The sequence below is a fragment of the Hyposmocoma kahamanoa genome, unplaced genomic scaffold (genome assembly GCF_003589595.1).
Source record: "Hyposmocoma kahamanoa isolate Upper Pololo Valley unplaced genomic scaffold, ASM358959v1 218, whole genome shotgun sequence".
Taxonomy (NCBI): domain Eukaryota; kingdom Metazoa; phylum Arthropoda; class Insecta; order Lepidoptera; family Cosmopterigidae; genus Hyposmocoma; species Hyposmocoma kahamanoa.
Window position 1 is genome coordinate 715,044 of NW_020653739.1, and position 22,551 is coordinate 737,594.

At 36.0% G+C, this 22,551-nt stretch overlaps 1 protein-coding gene across 1 annotated transcript in view; it reads right to left on the reverse strand.

The window, feature by feature from the left end:
- Nucleotides 1-22,551, reverse strand: part of LOC113227834 — a 33,027-nt gene that overhangs the window by 5,152 nt on the left and 5,324 nt on the right. The window contains exons 3-6 of the mRNA XM_026460875.1: nucleotides 8,740-10,307; nucleotides 4,236-4,329; nucleotides 2,685-2,842; nucleotides 633-778 (exon numbers count right to left, since the gene is read on the reverse strand). Coding sequence (XP_026316660.1) covers nucleotides 633-778; nucleotides 2,685-2,842; nucleotides 4,236-4,329; nucleotides 8,740-10,307 — 1,966 coding nt within the window. The remainder of the gene's footprint in view (nucleotides 1-632; nucleotides 779-2,684; nucleotides 2,843-4,235; nucleotides 4,330-8,739; nucleotides 10,308-22,551) is intronic.

Here is a 22,551-nt window from a genome sequence, read left to right on the forward strand (position 1 = left end):
ACTTTACACCAGGGCCGAAAAACTATTTCAAAAAATTATTTCTCTTTTAGTGGAAAGTCAATTTTAAAGTATGATTATACACATCATATTTTAAAATTGACTTTCTACTAATTCAAATTAAAGAGAAATAATTTTTTGTGTTTTTTTACTTAGTTAGCCCTGGTGTAAAGTCCTATTTTTCGAGACACGACAAGATCGCTTTCCGGCGTCGATATATAATATCAAGTGACGGGACGAACAAGTCGTGCGCCTGATGTTAAGTTACACGCCTGTCGATAACAATTGCGTCGATATATATAAAAAAAACCATGTATGAATGTGAACTTTATGTTTCTTTATGATACTAAGTTATGGAATGAACAAGTCGTGCGCCTGACGGTAAACGACACTCCTGTCCTTAGCAATCGCAGTGCCACTCAGAGCTTTAAATCACAAAGATCTGACTACCACTGCGCCCGTCACCGAGACATAAGTTGACAGGTCCCATGTAATTTCACCAGCACTCTTACCCTTCAAAACCGGAACACCGTAATGTTGACATTACTGCTTGGCGGTAGAAACAGGTGGCAGTACTTCCCTGGACGAACTGCTACTATAATCTATGGCGTACATATATTAGTTGGGATATTAACCTCCGATGCTCCATCATGGCTTTCCTGTCGGCCTCCCTCTTTTCGGCGGCTATGCGGGCCTTCTCGTTCTTGACCTGCGGCGCTGCACGTGGGCGCCGCTGCGGCGACGCCGCCAATGGCAGCACGGGCTTCGACACCGGTACCGGCTGAAAGGCGATCACGAATACATATTACAGGTATGCAGTTGCTAGTCTATTTATTTATTATATGGACAAAATAGATTACAATAAAATTACTCGCATCAAAAGTGTCAGGAATCAGTTTTTGCCAATTACAGAAAATCAGGCTTCTTAATTTTTTTTTACCACCAATGGATTTTTTTTTGGTCAACTTTAAAATTTCAAATAGCACTTGACGAAAAAATCCATTGGTATTAAGTATTATTGAATGTCAGGATGTATCACCACCATATTCAATTATTTCTTTGTGAAATTACTCTGTGTCTGTAGTTTGTTATAATTGGACGTAGTTAAACAAAAACCATCGAATGCACTTCCAGTCACTTTCGAGATATGGCAGTTTGAAGTTTAGTGTTTCTCACTCTTGTTTTATTTTCAAAACTTATAATGTCATGTAACTCCAGAGATATTTATTTATGTTTATATGTTGGATTTTTTTTTTGCTGATTTAAAGGTTAGACTCTAGCATTGACCTACCAACAAATGAACGTCGGGTCTAATATAAAAACCACGAACAAAAATGTCCGAAGTCAACCTATACAAACGTAGTGACATGTAACGAAATATAAAAACTAAAACATTTCATTTAAATTGTAATTTCATTGCAGTACTGCCTAATTGTGCTTGCAACAATTTAAGGGCCCCAAAAAAACACTATATTCAGGTTCTACTGGAAATTTAACAAAGTTCACCATATTCGACTGAAAATTACTTGAACACAAGAGTAATGGAGTAGCCTTTATTCTAAATATTAATTAATTTACATATATTTTTTATGTCGAATTTTGAACAAATTCACTTAAAGAAATAATAAACAGTTGGGCAGATACATACATACCAATATTACTACAAATATGAAAATAAGCGTGTACTATAAGAAATGTACCGATATTCCCACTAAACGTAAACTCAAATATCCGTAATTCCGAAAACCGATTTATAATAACACCGTTTCGCTTTCGAGTAATTTTGATGCTTTTCACAAAGACAAAATTAGCCTTTGTTTTGTAATCTTCCTAAAAAAATACATTTGCCATTATGAAAATTCAAGTTAACGTTATTTCGGGCAAATGTATTTTCTGACTTCTGATAGGTAATCTCAAGCCGTAAAACGAGTACAACAATATTTTGTTAGTTATAGCTAATGGTTAATAAAAAATCATTTTACAAATAAGATGAAAATTAAAGCGACTCTATAGTTTTTTTTGTTCTAAATATTTCAATATCTTGTGGTTCGAACAACTCAAAATGACCAAGACGTTTATATGAGCTTCTTGAAATTTACATAATGGGTCTCTTTCCAAATTTTGCGCATGCAATTTGTAGAAAAAGGACAGTTAGGTATTTGATTCTTTTGTGTGCTTTCGTAATTTATATTTACGATTCATTTATATATAAATTAAATACTATAAAACTGTACAAAATAACACTTTTAAATGAGAACTATGATACAAAATCCTGTTTTTACCTTTACTGTTGTATAATTTTTGCAACTCATTATTATATATATGATACCGCATGATTGACAACCGCGTTGACAGTCGAACAAACAAAGGCTGTTGCGCGATTGACGCTCTGTATACGATTTTATACGCCCCAAATGTGCGGACACTTTTTAGCGCGAACCCGACGTCCATTTATTAGCAGGTCAATGGACTTTAGGAACTGTTTGATACACAACTAATTTTTTGATAATTTTGTGGATTAGATCTTTTTTGATTAACTACGTCCAATTATTAAACTAAGACCGAACACTTAAAAAATATTCACTTCGATCCGGTTGGATTCGAACCAGCTTTTCACAGCAAACCGTGACAGACGCTATGTCAACTGGATGATTTTAGAATGGATGGATTTTTTCGATTATATTCACCTCCTGCCAATTATTGGCTTTTAAAGCGGCGATCTGTTCGTAGAGAGCGTCAACGTTCCGGACTTGCAGACAGACCATGTCCCAGAAGCCTTGCAGGTCTTCCAGAGTGGTCGGGAACGGTTCGTCGTGCCGCTCGTTCAAGTTGTTGTAACAGAGACCTGGAACATACAACTTCAATTTAAAAAACTTCTATGTAAAAGTTTTAAGGGTAACCTTTAATAAATTATTATAAATTAGTAAATTTATTTGTAAACAATGGGGTAAGTGCGTAATTATCGCATAAGTATTACATATTAATTCTTTTGTTACACGCCTGGTGGCTTGTGATGGTAGAGATACATAAATCTTTTAACCTTTTTTATTTGCTGATTTTTGTGTTTTTTTGCAAACTTTTTACTTGTGAATAAAACAATATAATATAAATAAACTACTTTATTTTTAATCGACTTCAAAGAAAGGAGGTTCATAATTTGACTGTATTTTTTTGTATATATGTTATGCGATAACTCCGGCTATTATGATGATTCTTTTCTGTTAGAAAGAGGGTACCTCAATAGTGGTCTCATTTTAATTTGAAGAAAATATTCCACCTCTAAGGGTGGAAAACTAGAGGATGAATCCGGTTTCGACAAATTTCAATAAAACTTTTCAAATAGATGTAATTCCATGAACTTTTGGGGTCGGTTTTTTTAGTACCCTGTGCTGATTATGAGACCAAATGACGGAATGAACTAAAACACTTCCACTGCTCCTAACACCTAGAGACATAAGTTGACAAGTCTCATGTGCCTGTAATTTTACCAGTACCCTTACTCCTCAAAACCGAAGGATGTAATGCTCACATTACAGCTTGGCGTCTGAAATAGGTAAGTGGTACTTCCCTTGACAAACTCATTCACAAGGAGCTCTACTGTTACTAAAAAGCGAAACAATACAGGTTTATAAAGATCGTGGTAAGTGGCGGTCAATGGTCTCTTCCCTACCAATATGTAAAGAAATAATGAGTGAAATTTCATGTGGTATGCAATTCATGACACTAAAAACTTGATCTATGAAGATTTTTCCACTTTCTACACAAAACGCGATCAGATTGGATATTTTTATGTTTTACTCGACTACGGCAGAGCCCAAACGGAGGGTAAGACTTTAATAGTTGCAATAATAAATAAAAAATAAATATATATAAGCAGTAGACCTCCTTGTGAAAGAGTTCGTCCAGGATAATACCTTACCTATTTCTGCTGCCAAGCAATAATGTTAGGCATTATTGCGTTCCGGTTTAGAAGGGTAATGGTGCTGGTGAAATTACTGGCACATGGGACTTGTCAACTTTATGTGTTAGGGTGAGGTAGGAGCTTTAAATCTTTGCGAATTAAAACTCTGAGTGGCACTGCAACTATTATGGACAGGCAAGAAGCTCTACTGCTGCTTGTCTCGGGTCTAGGTGTTTGTGGTACCGTCGTTGTTTCCGATTTCCATAACACAAGTGCTTTACTTTGGAATCAGAGCAACATATGTGGTGTTGTCTAATAATTTATTTATTTAGTTTACCTTCAAATTGCTGCATCTTCTGTGTAGCCAGAAGTCGCGCTTTCCCCGATGCTGAGCGGAGAAAGCCCAATACTTCATCACTCACTTCCTGATCCTGAAAATTGATATAAATAGATATTTTAAATAAAACGTTAAACACAAAAATATTGGTTTGAGTACTTATATACTATGCCAGTATATAAGTGTCAGGCGTGGACCCCCAAGGGAACAAAAAGAGAAATAAAAGGAAATTAGCTCTGTATAGCATTTTTCTGTAAACCAGTGTCTTTAGCATACCGGGCTTGACGCGCTCAGAGATCAGCCAGATAGAAATAATTTTTGTTAGTGTTCAATCTTTGTATTAATAATTATAAAAAACCAATGGATAAAACTAACAACTAAGTCCAACTTTTAACTAAGGTAAACAATTATTTTATGGGGAACTGCATTTTTATAATAAGACTCCGGAGCACATATTAAGATAGCCATTTCCTAAGTTTAAAACTTAGATTAAATTATTTTAATTGAAGTCAATACAAAATTGTTAATGTTACAAAAATACACTACGTGTCAGATAAAAATGTATGGAACGCAACATGAGTCTAGATTATACACAAATATGATTCAATATGTATTTATTTAGCATTTAAGTTTATTTCAAAGGAGCAATCCCTAGAGTTCCTTTCTTCTCAGAGAAGTTGGCACCGTGAACGAGCAGTAACTTAAAAAATGTCGTTTTCAAGTGTAAAAATTTGACCTATGGAATAAATGATTGACTGGTGACATATTGAACCCTATTTGTGAGTGACTGGTTAGTGAGACAGGCATAAAAATGCCCGTTTACAAGTCGCCAGGTCGAAGTTATGTGAAAACATGATAAAGAAAATGAAAAGAAACTAAACAATGACATTCAATGAAAAGTATGTCACTATAACAATACAACACATCAGTTGTTGTTGAAAATTAAAATAATAAATACGAAATGTTCTCTTTGTGTGAATCATAGTATAATTTTGAAAGCAGTAGAGCACCTTGTGAAAGAGTTCGTCCAGGGAATTACTGCCACTTAACCAAATTAGCCGCCAAGCAGTAATGTGAGCATTACTGCGTTCCGGTTTAGAAGGGTAAGGGTGCTGGTGAAGTTACAGGCACATGGGACTTGTCAACTTATGTCTCAGGATGATGGGCGCAATAGCAGTGCCTATCTATAGACATCCAAACCCAAATTCAAAGCACTGTACCAGTAACACCTACTCTCACTTCAAAAATCTGTGTATTGTGTTTTTATTCTTTAACGTAGTCTGTCTAGAATCGAATTTTCTTGTTGCTTTAATCTATTCACAATATGCGTATAATTATATTATACACTAAATACATTACACAACATTAAAACCTCTTTACAGTCACAACTTACTCCTACAGCTTTAATTATATTCACATTCGCTCATGCACTTACATGTCAAACAGGTTATTTTAGATGCACTATTTACACTTTACTATGTATATTATTATTGTCAATGTATAACTTTACTCATAGCCATTATATTTTTGCTTTCAAATAATTTAATCCCTCTCGTTGGTTCTGACTTAAAACCAGCGCCTTAGGAAACTTTGGCATATGCTTAGTCAGCGCCGTTTCACTGCTATGACAATCATGTTTTGTTTTTTCTATTATGCTTAATCTGTATTTGTGTTAAATCAGTGAATAAAGTGTTTATCTATCTATCTATAAGATTTTGGGATTTAAAGCTCTGAATGCCACTGCAACTGTTATGGATAGGCGAATCTTTTACCACCAGTCGCTTACCTTAGAACTAAGAACGATTCATATGGTAGGATTTTGTATGTTTGGTATTATGCTAAAAGTTTAGAGCAGTTAATAATAAGAGCTTTATTTATCTACATTAAATAATAATTTAGCCTTAAATAACATAATCTGAAGTTACACATGTATATAAAAAGGCAAGAGTCTCAGCTTGAGCTGTTTTTCAGACTTCACCTTTTTGGTGAAACGCTACATTTAATTCTGTAATATTAATAATATAATAATTCTGACGTGTCTCGACAAGCTCCAGTAAAATGACTAAAGTATACAATTTAAACTTAAAGCTATGATTACATTGTCATAATGGTACCAAATCCACATAAAATATTTCATTTCAAAATACATGAAGTTTCAAAATACATGATGAAGTTAGTGGCTTGCTTTCGAGTTACTATTCAACTGCCATTGCAATTTTTTTGGTATTCTGCTCTTTAACGATGAGTCGATGACGTAGTCTACTAATTATTTGACATAAAAAACATACATTTAATTCGAAGACTCATTTGCTGCTTAAACAAGATAAAAATTTAAATATCCATAGTTATTTCCTTGGTAGTTTTGGTAAAGCAATATCACTCGTTCGTGGTTGAATTAATGAAAGCCATAAGTGCCATTCCACTGACACTCTATTGAGGCTCAATCAGCGATGGAGCGAGTCGTGTTTTTTTTTTTCAACTCGATTATATACGGCCACTATATTTTCAAAGGAAAGAATCTGTAGCGAATTCTATTAGTGACGGCATTTAAAAATCACCAAGGTTTCTATTGAAAAGATTATACCATTGAAGGTTGTTGTCAAGTCCTTTACCGTTCAGGCTATTCGTTTGTGGAACGCTTTACCTTTGTCTATTCAACAAGCAAAATCATTGAATATTTAAAAAAATATGGTAAAAGAACACTACCTAACTTTAGTGTGACTTGAACTGCTTAGGTATTTTTATGTTTTAAAATTATGTTTTAGAAATTTTATTTTCCTAGGTGTAGGAATATATAGTAGTTTATGATATTCCTATACATATATGTATTGGTTTTATTATTTATAACTATTTATTTATCGTTTTTTTCTATCTATTGATTAGTAATTCTTCATACACCACTGTCTTTTTCTTGTGAGTTATATAATTACTTCCATCCAAAGGTTTCTAGCAGCAATGGCTTAAAGCGATAAGACCGGCCGGTGTATTACAGCTTATTTTTAATTTAATGGTATTGTATTTGTTTCCTTTTTTGGTGTACAGTAAAGAATTTTTGTATTTTTGTATAGAGGTCGTTTGAAGACCTGTACACAGAATAAAGGTCAAAACGCACTAGAACCGTGCGGCACGGGCGGCCTAACTGCACGCAATGGCTGTTCATAATCGCAGCGCGCAAACAAGTCTTAGTTTGACAATTTAGTCAATGGCAGGTGAATTAATCGGTAAGACCGATTTGGGGAACGAACTTTTTCTAAATCGGTTCTGGCCAGAGTGTCCTGGGTAGTGCTCTGGAGTGAAACTCGTTACTCTGGTACTCATAGTACACGGAACTAACACTCATCCACTGCTGGACATAAGCCTCCCCTAGAGCATTCCAACTCTCCAGGTCTTGTGCCGCCCGCATCCAGCCACTGCCGGCCACTTTGCTCAGGTCGTCCGTTCATCTTGCCGCAGGGCGTCACACACTACGTTTTCCTTGACGTGGTCGCCATTCCAGAACGAGTCTGCCCCGTCGGCGATCAACCCTCCTGCAGACATGCCCGGCACACTGCCAGTTAAGCGTACTGATTTTGCGAGCTATGTCGGTCACTTTAGTTCTCTGATGACCTTGTCAGGATTCGGCCGGCCTGAGAAACGCGCGCACGCTGAGTGACTTTGAATGCCTTATTTTTGTTGTAGGACTTTGTGAGATGGACGACCTGAAGATGTGGCTAAGCTTCCCAAATGCCGCCTTTTTAATTATTATTCGTTTCCAATTCACCGTTCTCTTGCAATCCGTGCATATTGCTGCATAGAATTTGGAAATGATGCCCCATCGTGTCGCGCTAATGCGGTTGGACCTTTAGTTTTAAGGTGGTGATGTAGAAATAAGGGGCCCTACTCTTGAAGCACTTGAACTAAGAATGTATGACAACACGTCATATCAAGTCAGCATAATGGGTGTCAGAAGAAGAGGTTTCGAGTTCAAATCTGTACTATAGAGATCGGAGTCGAATTTTTTTGATACAAGTAAAATGTTATTAGCTATCAGTGCTTCTAATGGCATTATACTTCTCCTGTAATTGGACGTAGTTAAACAAAAAGGATCCAATGCACATCCAGGCAATTTTGAGATGTGGCAGTTTGAAGTTTAAAAATGTTTCTCAGTCTTGTTTTATTTTCAAAACTTGTAATGTCATGTAACTCCAGAGATTTTTATTTATGTTTATATGTTGGATTTTTTTGCTGATCTAAGAGGTTAGACTTTAGGAACCGTTCGGTACATATAACTAATTTTTTCATAATTTTATGGATTGGATCCTTTTCCTTTCGCTTTACTATGTCCAATTTGCGGGGCAAACAACTCATTTCATTACACAAATCCAAGAGCATTAGCATCTTCCAGTGTATAATATTGCGGCTATACTACAATCGTCACCCAGCTTGCCTTGCTTGAAGATTATAGAAATTCTCCTTCCTATAGAAAGGCTTATGAAAGTGGAATAAAAACAACAATGAAACTTACCTGTAGATTCTCCAATTCCTTCTCCGCAGTGACAGCTAACGCGATAAGCCTTTCAGTCTCCTTCTTTTCCAAATCCAAGAAATAATGCGCATCTTTCACAGCTTCACCGTTATTCTTCTCCGTACCATTCACGCCGTTCACCGGTTCAATCACAACACTCGTATCATTCAATTTTATCACAGAGACACCGTTAGTTATTGATTCGTCACTTGAAATCTCTTGATCAGTCTTTTGATTCGGAATGTCTTCTTTTACAGGCGATTCTTCCATTGATTCATGTTTAATAGATTTCTTTGGTGATAAAATAGGTAATTGAGCTCGAAATTCAGGCCTTAAATGCCTTAATACAGGCAAAGAGACACTGGTATCCATCTCCCCATTTGGACTAGAGTACACGTTTTCGGAGTCCGAACTAGTACTGGATTTTTTTGGCGATGCAAACCGTTCGCTTTGACAATTTAATGATTTCTCCGTTAATATCTTGGTATCGTCTTCGCTTATGCTTTTCCTTTGACGATTCTGCATTAAAAATCCTTGTGCCAATGCTCCTGGACCGTATAACCTCTCAACCCTTTGCTGGATGAAGCTTTTCATTGGACTTGTCAATTTCTCTCCATTTTCCTTGGTTATCTCAACAAGTTTGGATACACCGTTGGAAGAAATAGTATACGATTCAGAGCTAAATCTTTGAGTTTGAGTGTCTTTACCATTCGCAAGCGTTTTTCTAAAGTTAGTCTCGGAGTATGATGACTTAAAAGTAAGTTCCTTTGCATTATCAACTTCATCTTTCTGATGAAGCATGGATGCTGCAAAGTTTTTACTTTCCGTAGAAATATATGGTCGACTTGTAGTAGTCATGCTTGGACCTAAAAATTCGTTTTTCAACTGTTTGTTTTCTTCGGCCATGTACACATGTATAGGTGCTAAATAGGGATCTGTGTGCGCCTTAGAAGGCGCTTTTGCTGTCAAATCTGTTCTTGTATCATGGGGTTGGAAGGTTGGTACAAGCAGTTTATTCGCGCTGACAGGAACGGGCACAAGTAAGGTGTTATTTTCACTTTTGTACTGATAAGTATGGGTTATAGGTCTTATCGGTGAAGCTTCGCGGCTCTTATTAATATCCTGCCTTAATTTGGAATCATATGTGGTTAAAGTATTGTATCCATTAACGGAACAGGCTAGATGCAGATAGCTTGGTTTCTTCTGAACGTTCTCCTCTTTTTTTTTCTGAGAAATTCTCGACCTATGACTACCAGTATCGAATGTCTTTGAAGGCGGTTTTAAAAGATTGTCAGACTTGATATCCTCAGTTTTTCTTTCTTCTTTAAAATGTTCAGATCTACGAGGTGTTGGTGTAGCGTCCTCAGGTGTCCTGATCGGTGTAACTACTGGAGTCCTGATAGGGGTGACCACTGGAGTTCTAACTGGTGTCACCGCAGGGGTGATACGGGGCGTTATTTCTGGGTATGGTTGGTTAGAAGCCCTCTCTTGGATTCTGGATGTAAACTCTCGAATTCGACTGGTAGTTGATGATGGTGTTAGGAGATTTAAACTACCCGATGTGGTATCTGGAAATAAGAGAAAAACAAATTTACTCAAATTTTTGGGGTAAAAGGAAGACGCGTTTCAACATAATATTTCAGTTTTCTTCGGTAAAGGTGGAACAAACATTAGCGAACAATCAAGATCAAGTTTCTGAAGTTTATTATCCGTCAAAGTGGAGAGACGTCTTTTAACAATGTGGTTTGTTTACTTTTACTAAGAGGAGCAAATACGTCGAAATAACGAAATCTCATTGGTTCATATCTATATGAACCAATATTGCAATACAATACTGTTACGTCTTTGTTTGCTCTAGCAAACAAAGACGTAGCAGTAGATGTATAGAATAGAATAGAATATATTCTATTCTATTCAGTAGATCTACCACTAATTAGTTCCTTTATTTACATAAAGAAGACAGGAGAACTATCCTAAATCAGAAAAACGGCGCAAAATTGGAGCGTTGTCCACTTGAAAGGTAGGTGACGTGCTCATGAAGAACGTTACTTTCACACATCTCTCTTAGCTTGATGGGTAATGGATAATAATGCGCCTCAATGAGTAAATGATAGTGTCTAATATACAGACTACTCATCGGTCTGATATCGTACTGGTTTCAGGGTCCAAAAGTTTTCATAAGCCGCAACAAACGTAAGACTACTTTGTTCAAAATCAAACTAATTACCTTACATATTGTTTGTATTTACAAAAATAGGTTATTTGCTGCTATGCAACGATTTACAAAACAAAACGTGCCGATTAACGAATGGCGAGAATGCTATCAATAAACATTTTAAAAGTGTGTGTTATATCTCAGATTAGTTTGATCGGTTGGATTAATGATGGTTGGGGCAAATGTAATCAGAGCTTGGTGGTTTTTTTAATTATACAGCAAATATCATACTTTCAAGGAAAAAATCGAAAAGAGGTGATGAGGGAAAGACTGTCAATCAGCTACAATAAACAGGTAGAAGGTGAATGTGGTGGTCATACAAAGAGTTTTAGAAGAACGCGTACAGAAAAAGTTAATGGAAGGCGTCACACCAACAAGAGGAACTCCTTGTAAAAGAATTCGTCCAGCGGGTGCATTGCAATGTGCCCCTCTGATCTTTGAGATTTAAAGCTCTGAGTGGCACCGCAACTGTTATATAGATAGGCGTATCGCTTACCACCTGGCGCACGAATTGTTCGTCCCGCCACTTGTTAATAATCAATATACGAGTAGCTCAAGTTAGTCCGATGGTCAATATAAACCAAAGCAAGAAAAAATGTTAATGGAAACTCACATTTCCAAACTGGTGTCTGTTGCTGGCGTGGACCAGCATTCTCTAGAGATTATCAAAGTGCGATGTAGATTAGGTAAGTAATTAGTCACTCGCCTGATACGTCAAATGATAAAATTTTGATGGACTCGTTATCGGTCTCTTTTTTTTAAATGTATAATTGCGCGTCTGACCTCCATCTCACCTGATGGAACGTGACGATAATGTCGACCATTGAGCATGCACCCTAAATAATGCCTATTCACTCTCGCCTAGAAAAGGCCCAAGTTATAACGACCAGGGAATAAGCCTGCAGGCAGCGAAGTCCACTCCATAGCCGTTCGCCATATAAATGTGGAAGCGAAGCAATTCATACGAATCCTTGGAATATCTACAACATACGGATGGAACCCGAGCCTACGTCTAGTCCCCCGGTGATGGAAAGGGAACGGCGGAATTAAATCGTCTAATTCTATCGCACACTCGCCGTGATATATTCTGTAGACTACTGAAGTTCCAAATGGTTATATTCGAAAAGCCGGGGCATAATCCGAGCAATTTCAAGATACCAGATCTACAAATGTACGCACTGTTGTATTATGTGATATCTTGCATCTATTCTATTCTATTTGCTTAATGGCGGCCACTAGGCTTGGGCCAGTGTCAGTTTCGATTAATGTTGTCAGTTAATATTGTTCAATAAGACATCGACAAAAAGAAAGCAAATGACACTTGAAATGTCGTCTTTTAAGTCGTTCGAAAGACATTTTCCACTGACAGTTACTGAGCTAGAAATCGATGAATTTGAATCGTGCAAATAACATGAAGATATATCGAGTTCGGTTTAAAATAAATTCAATAAAAAAAAGAAGCATGTCAAAAGTCCATGACTCAGCCTCTGAGGACTATGCTGATTACATAGCCCTCACTGTTATTCTGTCATGGCCCCTCATAATATGAAACACCACAATTCAAATAATAATATATATGTTACATGTTACGTACAAAACAAAAATTAAAATAACTGTAGACATTTAGGCACTGAATGACTAAAATTTGACATAAGCAACAATTGGACGAAGTAACTAATCAATTTGAATAATAAATAAATAACTCAAAAAACATAACATCAAACATACACATCAAATAATAGTAGACAATTAGGCACTAAGTAAATAAAATTAGATACAAGCAACAATTAGACAAAGAAAAAATCTATTTGAGTAATAAATAAGTCATTTAAATAGCATTCTGTTAAAATTTTGTTGCAATGACAGTTGAGTCTTAATACAGTGTCAGTGGAATAGTAGTGATGGCATTCACTCGGTCACTAAACAAGTATAATATCATAATATATAAGTCTGCAGTCTGCGGGCATGTCATAGATAAACCTACACATTCTATGAAGTTTGACAAACCCCAGGTCCTTGCAAAAGAAGTCCGTTATCTACCCAGGATGCTGCGAGAGGCCATTGAAATTAAAAAACATCCTAATTTCAACAGGGAAGATGGTTTCTCCGTACCACCAGTTTGGGATCCAGTATTTGCTCTGATGAAAAAATCCCAAACAGACATAAGACAGCAGTACTAATTATTATGTTTTAATTTATTCCAATTTCTATTATTAATTAAAAATAAATTGAACTTCATAAAAATTCATTCTATAAAATAATTTGTAAAACGTAATGTAGCGTAAATTGGAATGTTTTTCTTTGTAAAATTAAAAATAAGGTATTTAATTAATAACTTTTGTAACTATAGTGAGAAAAAAAAGGTGGTTGGCATTAATATTAGACATAACTGGTTGATGACTGTATCACCTCAGTCAACCGTGACCATGGGACCTGTAAAGGGCCCGAAACGTCGGTTTGTTTAAAAAAACAAATATACGCGATTTAAATCCGGAAAAATAGTTTCATTTCCTATGTGTAACAACCGCGAAAACCTAAGAACTCGATAAGTGTAATATCATTCACTAACGATCGATGTTGCATTTCGGAAACTACCATGGACATCACTATCTTAATTTTAGATATCATTACTCCACAAAGTCTGCGGATATTGTGGAGTACATACGGGTGAAAGCCAATGCTGCCCTGAGGGTCGAGCAGTTAGAGTCCCGCCACAATGTGAATTTGAATTCATTTGTGAGTACCAACTCAACGTCTGTCAACCTTCACGAAGGAGGACATTTGGTCGAAGGGTATCATATACCGACGTTTCCGAGGACGGTTACCGGACACCCACGTTGCGTCACACGTCGTGGTCCGTACGTGTAAATAAATAAATAGTGTTAGTGTTTTATTACGTATGTTAGTCTATAAGATACGTGTTTATGGGTCTTTGTAACCTGATCATATTTTTTTTTAAACTGCCTCAGTGGTCGAATGGTTACTATGTTGGTCTGCCACGCAGAGGTCCCGCGTTCTATTCCCGTGCAGGGGGAAATATTTGTATGGCCTACATTTATTTCTCTCGTGAGTTTGAGTGTAATTTGTGGTGGACTATGTGTGTGTCCTTGGCACCCGCGATACAGGGTTTCCATAGTGCGGGCCTATGCAGGCCAGTATACAGGCAGGTAACCGTTCGGCCACTGAGGCAGTATATTTATGTTATCAGTAGAAGTAATAAGCGCTAAAAAATGTTGACCATGGCGTTTGGGGAAGACGTAAACTTTTTTTTTAATAAAAATATGTACTTACGCGAATAAAATATAAGGAAATAATCGCACATTTTGCAAAATATTACAATTATATAACAAAACTACAATTGGCAAAGGCCTACACGACACAAAACACACGGATTTAAAATGTTATCATGATCGAATGGATTCTATCTTATCAGTTATTATGTAGTTGTTTTGTAAAGATGACTAGCGAAGTGTGACAGCTAGAGATCTCTTTCTACAATTAGAGGGCCCTTTACAGGTCCCATGGTCACGGTTGACTGAGGTGGTACAGTCATCACCAGTTATGTCTAATATTAATGCAAACACCCTATTTATTATATATTTATGGTTTACTTAATTAATTTAATTTAGATAATAGTCATAGATTACTCACAGATGGCGCTAGAGCTAAAAAGTCGTTGAAAATCAAATACAAAGATCCGACAAACCTAGACAAATTCCTGAGGTCCGCTGGTTTGCTACAAAGCGTCGGTTCGAATCCGGCCGGCTCGAAGGAATTTTTTCTAAGTCGACTTATCCGTAGAACAGAGTCCGATGTGATTATACAACGAAAATAGGATAAATACAAAATCTCCTTATTCAAAATAAGGCCTAGCTATAATAGGTGTTTTCATAATTTGATGTATTATTTTGTTTCGGAAATATAAAATCGATCCATGGTGGATCTGATTTCCACAGCTAAGAACAGAGAACGAAATGTATACGTGCTGAGAATAAGCAATCTTGCACATAGGTCTTTGTTCTACGGATGAGTCGAAGTGTTCGACATTTGTATTATTAATTATAGTGGAGTAATTTATCAAAAAATAAACAATTGAATATCATGATAATGAAGCAACCTGAAATTCAATAAAATATTTAAATATTAAGATATTCTTCATTTGCATAAATTAATACGTAATAAATAATCTCATTTCTCCTAATCTTTTAACTCACAAAAACTTGAATATTAAGCCAAATACCCGTCGCCGTATAACATTTGTATTGCATGTCTACTAAAATAATACTTCTTTTTATAATCTCTTGACGAGAATGTGCCTAACCTATGATTAATTAATAACATCTACTCTCGATCTCCGTCCGAAATAATTACTGCCAAATGACCAAATGAAAAGACGCGTGATGCGAATGAAGCTTCATACTTGATACTTGTCTTAATTTTGTCGAATATTACTTATTTGACAGTAATTGTTTCGGACGGATGTCGGAGATCGAGAGTAGACCCCCCAGAACCTGCGGCTTGATTTTGATTGCCTCTCCCGATCGGAAACTGCGTCATTTCCGAGTCGAGGCGCATAATTGCGATCCACAACTGGTCGATCGGAAACTTACAATAGTTGATTTAACTCACAAATTAGAAAGATATAATAGGAATCAGGTTCATCTTCTCGCTTGGAAACCCATCTGATTTTGAGACTACGCGATCGGTTCAATTCTGTATAAACAATTTGGATAAAAACCAGCATGCTGGAGGTGTCATTGATGGTTTGACAACAACTACGGATTTTGTAACAGTATTCAGAGTTACTTTGCCTCGTCTTCTCACAATAGTCATGATTTGTATTTTTATTTCCACTAGTTTTTAACCTGTTGTATTTTTTTATAACATCAAGTGACGGGACGAATAAGTCGTGCGCGTGATTGTAAGCTACACGCCTGTCACATAACAAATTTCTTCAATCAAATTTCAAATTCAAATTCAAATTTCTTCTCAATTAGACCGACGGTACAAAATCGTCATTTACGTCCTAGACCACATTTATTAAGCACAAAGATCTGCAAAACAGCTCTTCTTAGAAAGAGTGTTGTTCAATTCGCACCGGTCATATACAATAAAATTCCTGATCGTATAAAATCACTTGAAACGCATAAGTTCCAAAATGTGTTGAGCAATTTATTAACAGATAAATGTTACTATGACATCAACGAATTCTTAAATGACACTATAACTTAATCTTTTTCACCTGACAAAGACGCTTGACTTTTGTAATTTAATTGTTGGAATGAATTAATTTGTTTTTATTATATTCACTATTTTGGACATTAATAATTAATCTGACATTCTTGAATATTAACGATATTATAAACATATGTAATACTTTAAATATATTTTCTTTTTTTCTTTTCATTTTTATATTGTCAATACCGGTAATTATGTTTGTATTATAATATTCATATACCAAATATACTTTCAAATGTTTGGCCGGACACAGTGAAACTATGTATATCTACTCATTTTGTACATGTCAACTTGCATATCTAACCTGTGTTTTCACAAATAAATGAATTATTATTATTATTATAACAGATACAGTGCCACTCAGAGCTTTAAATTTCAAAGATCTGAAAGTGCTCTACCACCATGAGACATAAGTTGACAAGTCCTATGTGCCTGTAATTTCACCAGCTCCCGTACCCTTCAAAACCGGAACACAGATTACTGTGTGTCAGCATTAGCTGACATTATTGCTTGGCGGCAGAAATAGGTAAAGTGGCAGTATTTCGCTGGACGAACTCTTTCACCAGGAGCTCTACTGGTACTAAATTGTATATTATGAAAACAAAGATCGAACAAACAGAAAAAAATCTCGTCCACTCGGTGGGACTTGAATCCACGTCCATGCTGCACCGTAGCATTGCTCTTACCAACTGAGCCACAGGTCCAGTTATCGACTCGTCGAAACTCTCCTGTCTTTTTGTTAAAGGTCTTTAATAAATTACTGCTTAGCGGTAGAAATAGGTCAGATGATAGTACTTCCCTGGAAGAATTCTTTCAGAAGGGGCTTTACTGTTCCTAAATGTCAATAAGTGTGACGACTCCCTCAAAGAAGATATTGTCATCCAATTTAAACAACACTCTGATGTTAAGTTTGTTGAGTCATATTTATTTTCTAACAGTACTGTGCTAATGTGCAACCACCAAGTTAATAGGTCAAGGATGTATTACTTCATTCATTTCTTATGAAATATGGAAACTACTTAACCTTTAATATTTTATAATTACACAATGATATTTGTTTCTTTGGAACTAATTTATTTACGGAGCAGTCCTCAAAGTTGATTTCATTACATTATATGCCAAACCAGGACCCCGATTAAGAACTCTTCGATATTTAAACCGATTCATTTGATTGGTTAAAAGCCTAAAATATAGGAATGCATTAGTCTTGCATTAAAATAACAAGATTGGACAAAATCCAGACTTTAAAATAATAAGAGATTTCATTATAACATTCTTGCCTTGTAAACAATAGGACGTTCGGCAACATTAATTCGATAACTGTGCTCTGAATAACGTTTGTAGCCTTTGCCGGTCGAGAAGTTCGAGTAATCGTACGAGTGTGATGTCCTTTCGGTACGGTTTCGAATGCGACAGTTTGATGTTCGATTCGGGTGTTGTGAATAAAAATGAAAAGAAATAGTACGATATCATATCGAATCGGTCGACAACTGAGTTATCGTAAGGTTCTGAATCGACCCCCAGGTCACAAACTAGGGAATCCCTTGTACCGTAAGGTTTTTCGTCCGACATCCATCCGGGACGACCTAATGAATAGACAATGTCAAGTGAAGCTTCATTCGTATTATGCGTTTTTTAATTTGATCGAGTATTACTTATTTGAGTAATTGTTTCGGACGGAGAAAGGAAGAAGGAACTCTCTGAAGATCAGAACCAATATAAAAAAGGTAAAGCATTTCCCAAATTGGTCCTATTGGCAATCGAAGACGAGACCTCCTCGTTCAGGGTGGCATTGCAATTGTTGGACCATCGAGATCGCCGAACAGAGGTTCCCAAACTTATTAGTCTCGTAGGTCATGTGCAAATTTATTCTGTTTTGTGTAGACCCCCTGCCTTTCTATATGGATTTTTGCTATTTCATCAACTTCAAATGTGTTTTTAACAGCTTACACAGAGTTACACACTTGGTAATTTTAACTGTATAGCGAGAAATTTCTTAAAAATAAACATATATTAAGTTTTATACATTTTATCTAACTGAATATGATTCCATAATATGTTGTAAAATGTTTAATCCACAATATATTTTTTACGAAAAAAAAAATTGAGCGCATTGGAGCTCCATCTCACCTGATATAAAGTGTCGATGAGATCGACGATGGAGCGTGCACACCTAAATAATCCTTTTAAAAACGGCCCATGTCATAATGTTCAGGGAACAAGTCTGCAGGAAAAGGATTCCATTCTATAGTCGCTCACACTATTAAATATGGAAGCGTAACGCTTCGAGCGAATACTTGGAATATCCACAACATAGGGGTGAAATCCGAGCCTACGTCTAGTCCCCCAACGATGGAAACGGGAAGGCGGAATTCAATCGTGCAATTCCCTCGCACTCTGCGTGATATATCCTTTTGTTTTTACAAACACACTGTCTGATCAATTAATTATGTCTAATAAGAAAGTTTTGTTAAGTACATGGGTAGGTAAGCCAAAATTTTGGTTACAACCTGCTTAAATAGGATCCCCCATTAACGTCTCATGACATTGCGCAACCCCTAGAGTTTCTTGTTCATTTTTTCAGGGGAATCTGCCTTACGAATAAGTAGTAGAGTTTAATCAATATGGCGGTGTTCTTTGCGTATCTATGAAATAAATATTATTTTATTTTCTGACTATACACCCCCTTTTTTTCGCCGACATGGACCCCTCGTAGGCGGAGTGGACCCTCGGGGGACAGTATAAACAAACTTTAGGAATCACTGCTATTATTCACCACGCCTGGTGGACCGGTGACGGAAAACAACATCCGGGGTTTAAATCACATAATACCTACGCATACGCAACGACAAACATACACAATCCATTAACAAGTAATACATATTCATTAAAAGCCATTAATATGCAGGAATTAACTACTTATCTGTCTATATATAAATCTATACATTCAGGTATGCATACAGGGCAATGTATGTATAAACATAGATACTCTATATTAATTTTGTCAATAAGTATGTTAAACGACGGACCCACCGAAAAAACGTATTATCAAAACATCAACAGTACTGGAAAAATAACTCTCATACCTAAATTTTATTTGCAGGTTAAAAAGCATGTAGAAGCACATGTAGTATAAACGATGTATCATATCATAATGAATTAAAATCACTGTGCATAATACTTTAGCTCTGTAAACTAGCCTGAAAGTAAATAAAATGCGTATTATCAAAACATCAACTTTACTGGAAAAATAACTCTCATACCTAAATTTTATTTGCAGGTTAAAAAGCATGTAGAAGCACATGTAGTATAAACGATGTATCACATCATAATGAATTAAAATCACTGTGCATAATACTTTAGCTCTGTAAACTAGCCTCAAAGTAAATAAAATGCTGAAGATAATATGTACATAAAGTACGCAAGAGAAGGTTTGTGAGTTATACAATATATACATACATACAAAATGTGACACCACATCTTTTCAGAGTCACAATTGGGCAAAAATAGCAAAAAGGGTATATTTAATTGACAAGTGGTGGCCCAAAAGTAAGACAGGTAGACAACATTATCAAAATTGTGGACTGCAGAACAATGAGACCAGTGCCGGATATTTGTGTAATGTAATAACTGATCTCAATGCCCTAATGATTTGCATGGTGAACACTGGATGAGGAGTTCCCGGGTTCAATTTTTGATAGAACCAATTTGGGAAATTAACTTTGTAGTTTGGATGGTCTGGGAAGTACCCCAGAGTGAATTCTATTGATCTAGTACTCATAACTGCCTCTGTGGCCGAACGGTTACCATGCCGGACTGCCACGCGGAGGCCCCAGGTTCGATTCCGGGTCGGGAGAAATATTTGTATGGCCTACATTTATTTCTCTCGTGAGTTTGGGTGTAATTTGTGGTTGTCTATGTGTGTGTCCATGGCACCCGCGACACAGGGTTATTATTATTATAGTACAGGGAATTGCCTAGTTTAATAATAATAATGACACAGACATTTTAACATAGCCCCGCACTAGGGACACCGTGTGTTGCGGGTGCCATATACACACACATAGACAATCGCAAATTACACCCAAACTCACAAGAGAAATAAATAATATTTGTACCTATTGTCTATATTTCTCCCGGCCCGGGAATCGAACCTGCGATCTCTGCGTGGCAGTCTGGCCTGGCAACTTTTCACAGAGGCAGTTTGATATTAGGCAATTGTTGAAGGTATGATTGCTCAAAACATTATTATTATAATAATGCCACAAAATATGGGTGCCTATACCCAGCAATGGGTGAAATTTTGTTTTAATCATAAGTGAATTTTGAGCAATAGAATTTTATTTAATAAATTTCATTCGTATGGAACTAATTTTTAATACTGCAGATTTATTTCCTGAATGCTATAACTTGGGCCTTTTCACAGCAACAGTTAATAGGATGTACGCCCGGACTTTTCAAATATAACCACATTTTTGGAACTTATTGGTATTCTACAGAATATATCCCCTTTCCAATATCGGGGGACAAGACATAGGCTGGGGTTCCAAGAGTGTTGTGGATATTCCAAGGATTCGCATAGAGAGTTCCACTTCCATATTTATATGGCGAACGGCTATGGAGTGCACTTCCTGCAGACTTATTCTCCGAACATTATAACTTAGGCCTTTTCAAAGGCGAGAGTGAATAGGCATTACATAGGTGCATGCTCTGTTGCCGACCTGATCATCATTTTGCATCGCATGATATGAAGGTCAAATGCGCACTATTTATTTTATTACTAAAAAAATATATTTCAGTGGTTAAGAGGCCAAAAGCCAATAAGTACAATGAGTTAATGAACACATTATAGTGTACTTTCATGTTCTTTTCTGAAGGCGAATGCAAAATGCTAAATTACAATTATTAAAATAAAACAATTAAATTGCAAATCTGGTATTTTATTTTATCGAAAAGCGCATCAAAAGTAATGAATCATTTTTGTTTTTTCTCAAAAACTTATTGGGTTTTGCCGAATGGTCACCATGCCGGACTGCCACGCGGAGGTCCCAGGTTCGATTCCCGGGCCGAGAGAAATAGTTGTATGGCCTACAATTATATCTCTCGTGAGTTTGGGTGTAATTTGTGGTTGTCTATGTGTGTGTCCATGGCACCCGCGACACAGGGTTTCCCTAGTGCGGGGCTATGTTGAGTGTGTGCGTTATTTATTATTTATTTTTATTATTTGTTTAAAAACTATTCCGCCATATCATTAATGTGATAACTGCACTCCGATTCGCTAGCCCGAGTTCAAAACAATTGACGGGTGTCATCAATGGGTGTCGTCAACTGTTTCACTTAAAATCTACCAGTTAACTTGAGTTTTTCTATAATGGATGAAAACTTCAAAATTACATATTTAATATTTAATTATTGATGAAATGTGATTCCATTTGTTATGTAATTTGATGTTTTGCTATTTTTCCCACATCATCGAATAGAACAGCACGGCATTGCTAGAGATATTATCTTTATTACAATTAATACAGAATATTTTTGGAATATACAGAGTCACAGTGACACAGGTCAGTAGTTGGCCTGTCTATATTTCAGTGCAAACAAGAGTTGATATTTATAAGAGCTGTATCGCTAATGTGTTACCAGGAATACATGGGCCTTATTTCGTCTCTATTTCTGGTTATATACTCGATGATATAGCACAATATGTTTTTTTAATAATAAGTGTACTACTAATAAGGGAACCACTATTACATTACACATTCCGTACTTCGAATATTGCACAGTATTTTATATTTAGTATTTATATATCGAATAACAAGTTTATGCATTACGTAACTTATCTAACTGATATAACAGATTAAGGTTATTATGATACCGGATGCTTTGAAAGTGTAATAATAACATTATACTTCTAATATTGACTAAAAGTATAGTATGTATAGCACACTTTTTTCGTCAATAAAATCAGTTAATCATCTAAAGATGATTCTATAATTTTTTACTTAATATTTAGAACACAAAATTGTGTGATAGTTCGTATAATTGTTAATTAACTACGTTTAAATTGGAATGTATGTGGAGAATGTATGACCAATGTCTTAATAAGGGTGTTAATTGTGAAAAAATACCGTTGTGTTAAATAAAAACGCGATTAAATGCGACGTAATATGATTTTGAATAATAATTATAAAGTAGGTAGAACAATAGAGGAAAGTTTAAAAGAAGGTTTTCTAATGCAATCTTAGTTTTTAAAGCTAAGAAACAACTCACCCGTATAGAGAATAGTATAAACAACACAACAAACACTAAACACAATTAACAACTGCGTGGAACAATATTTATATCGCAAATGAACAATA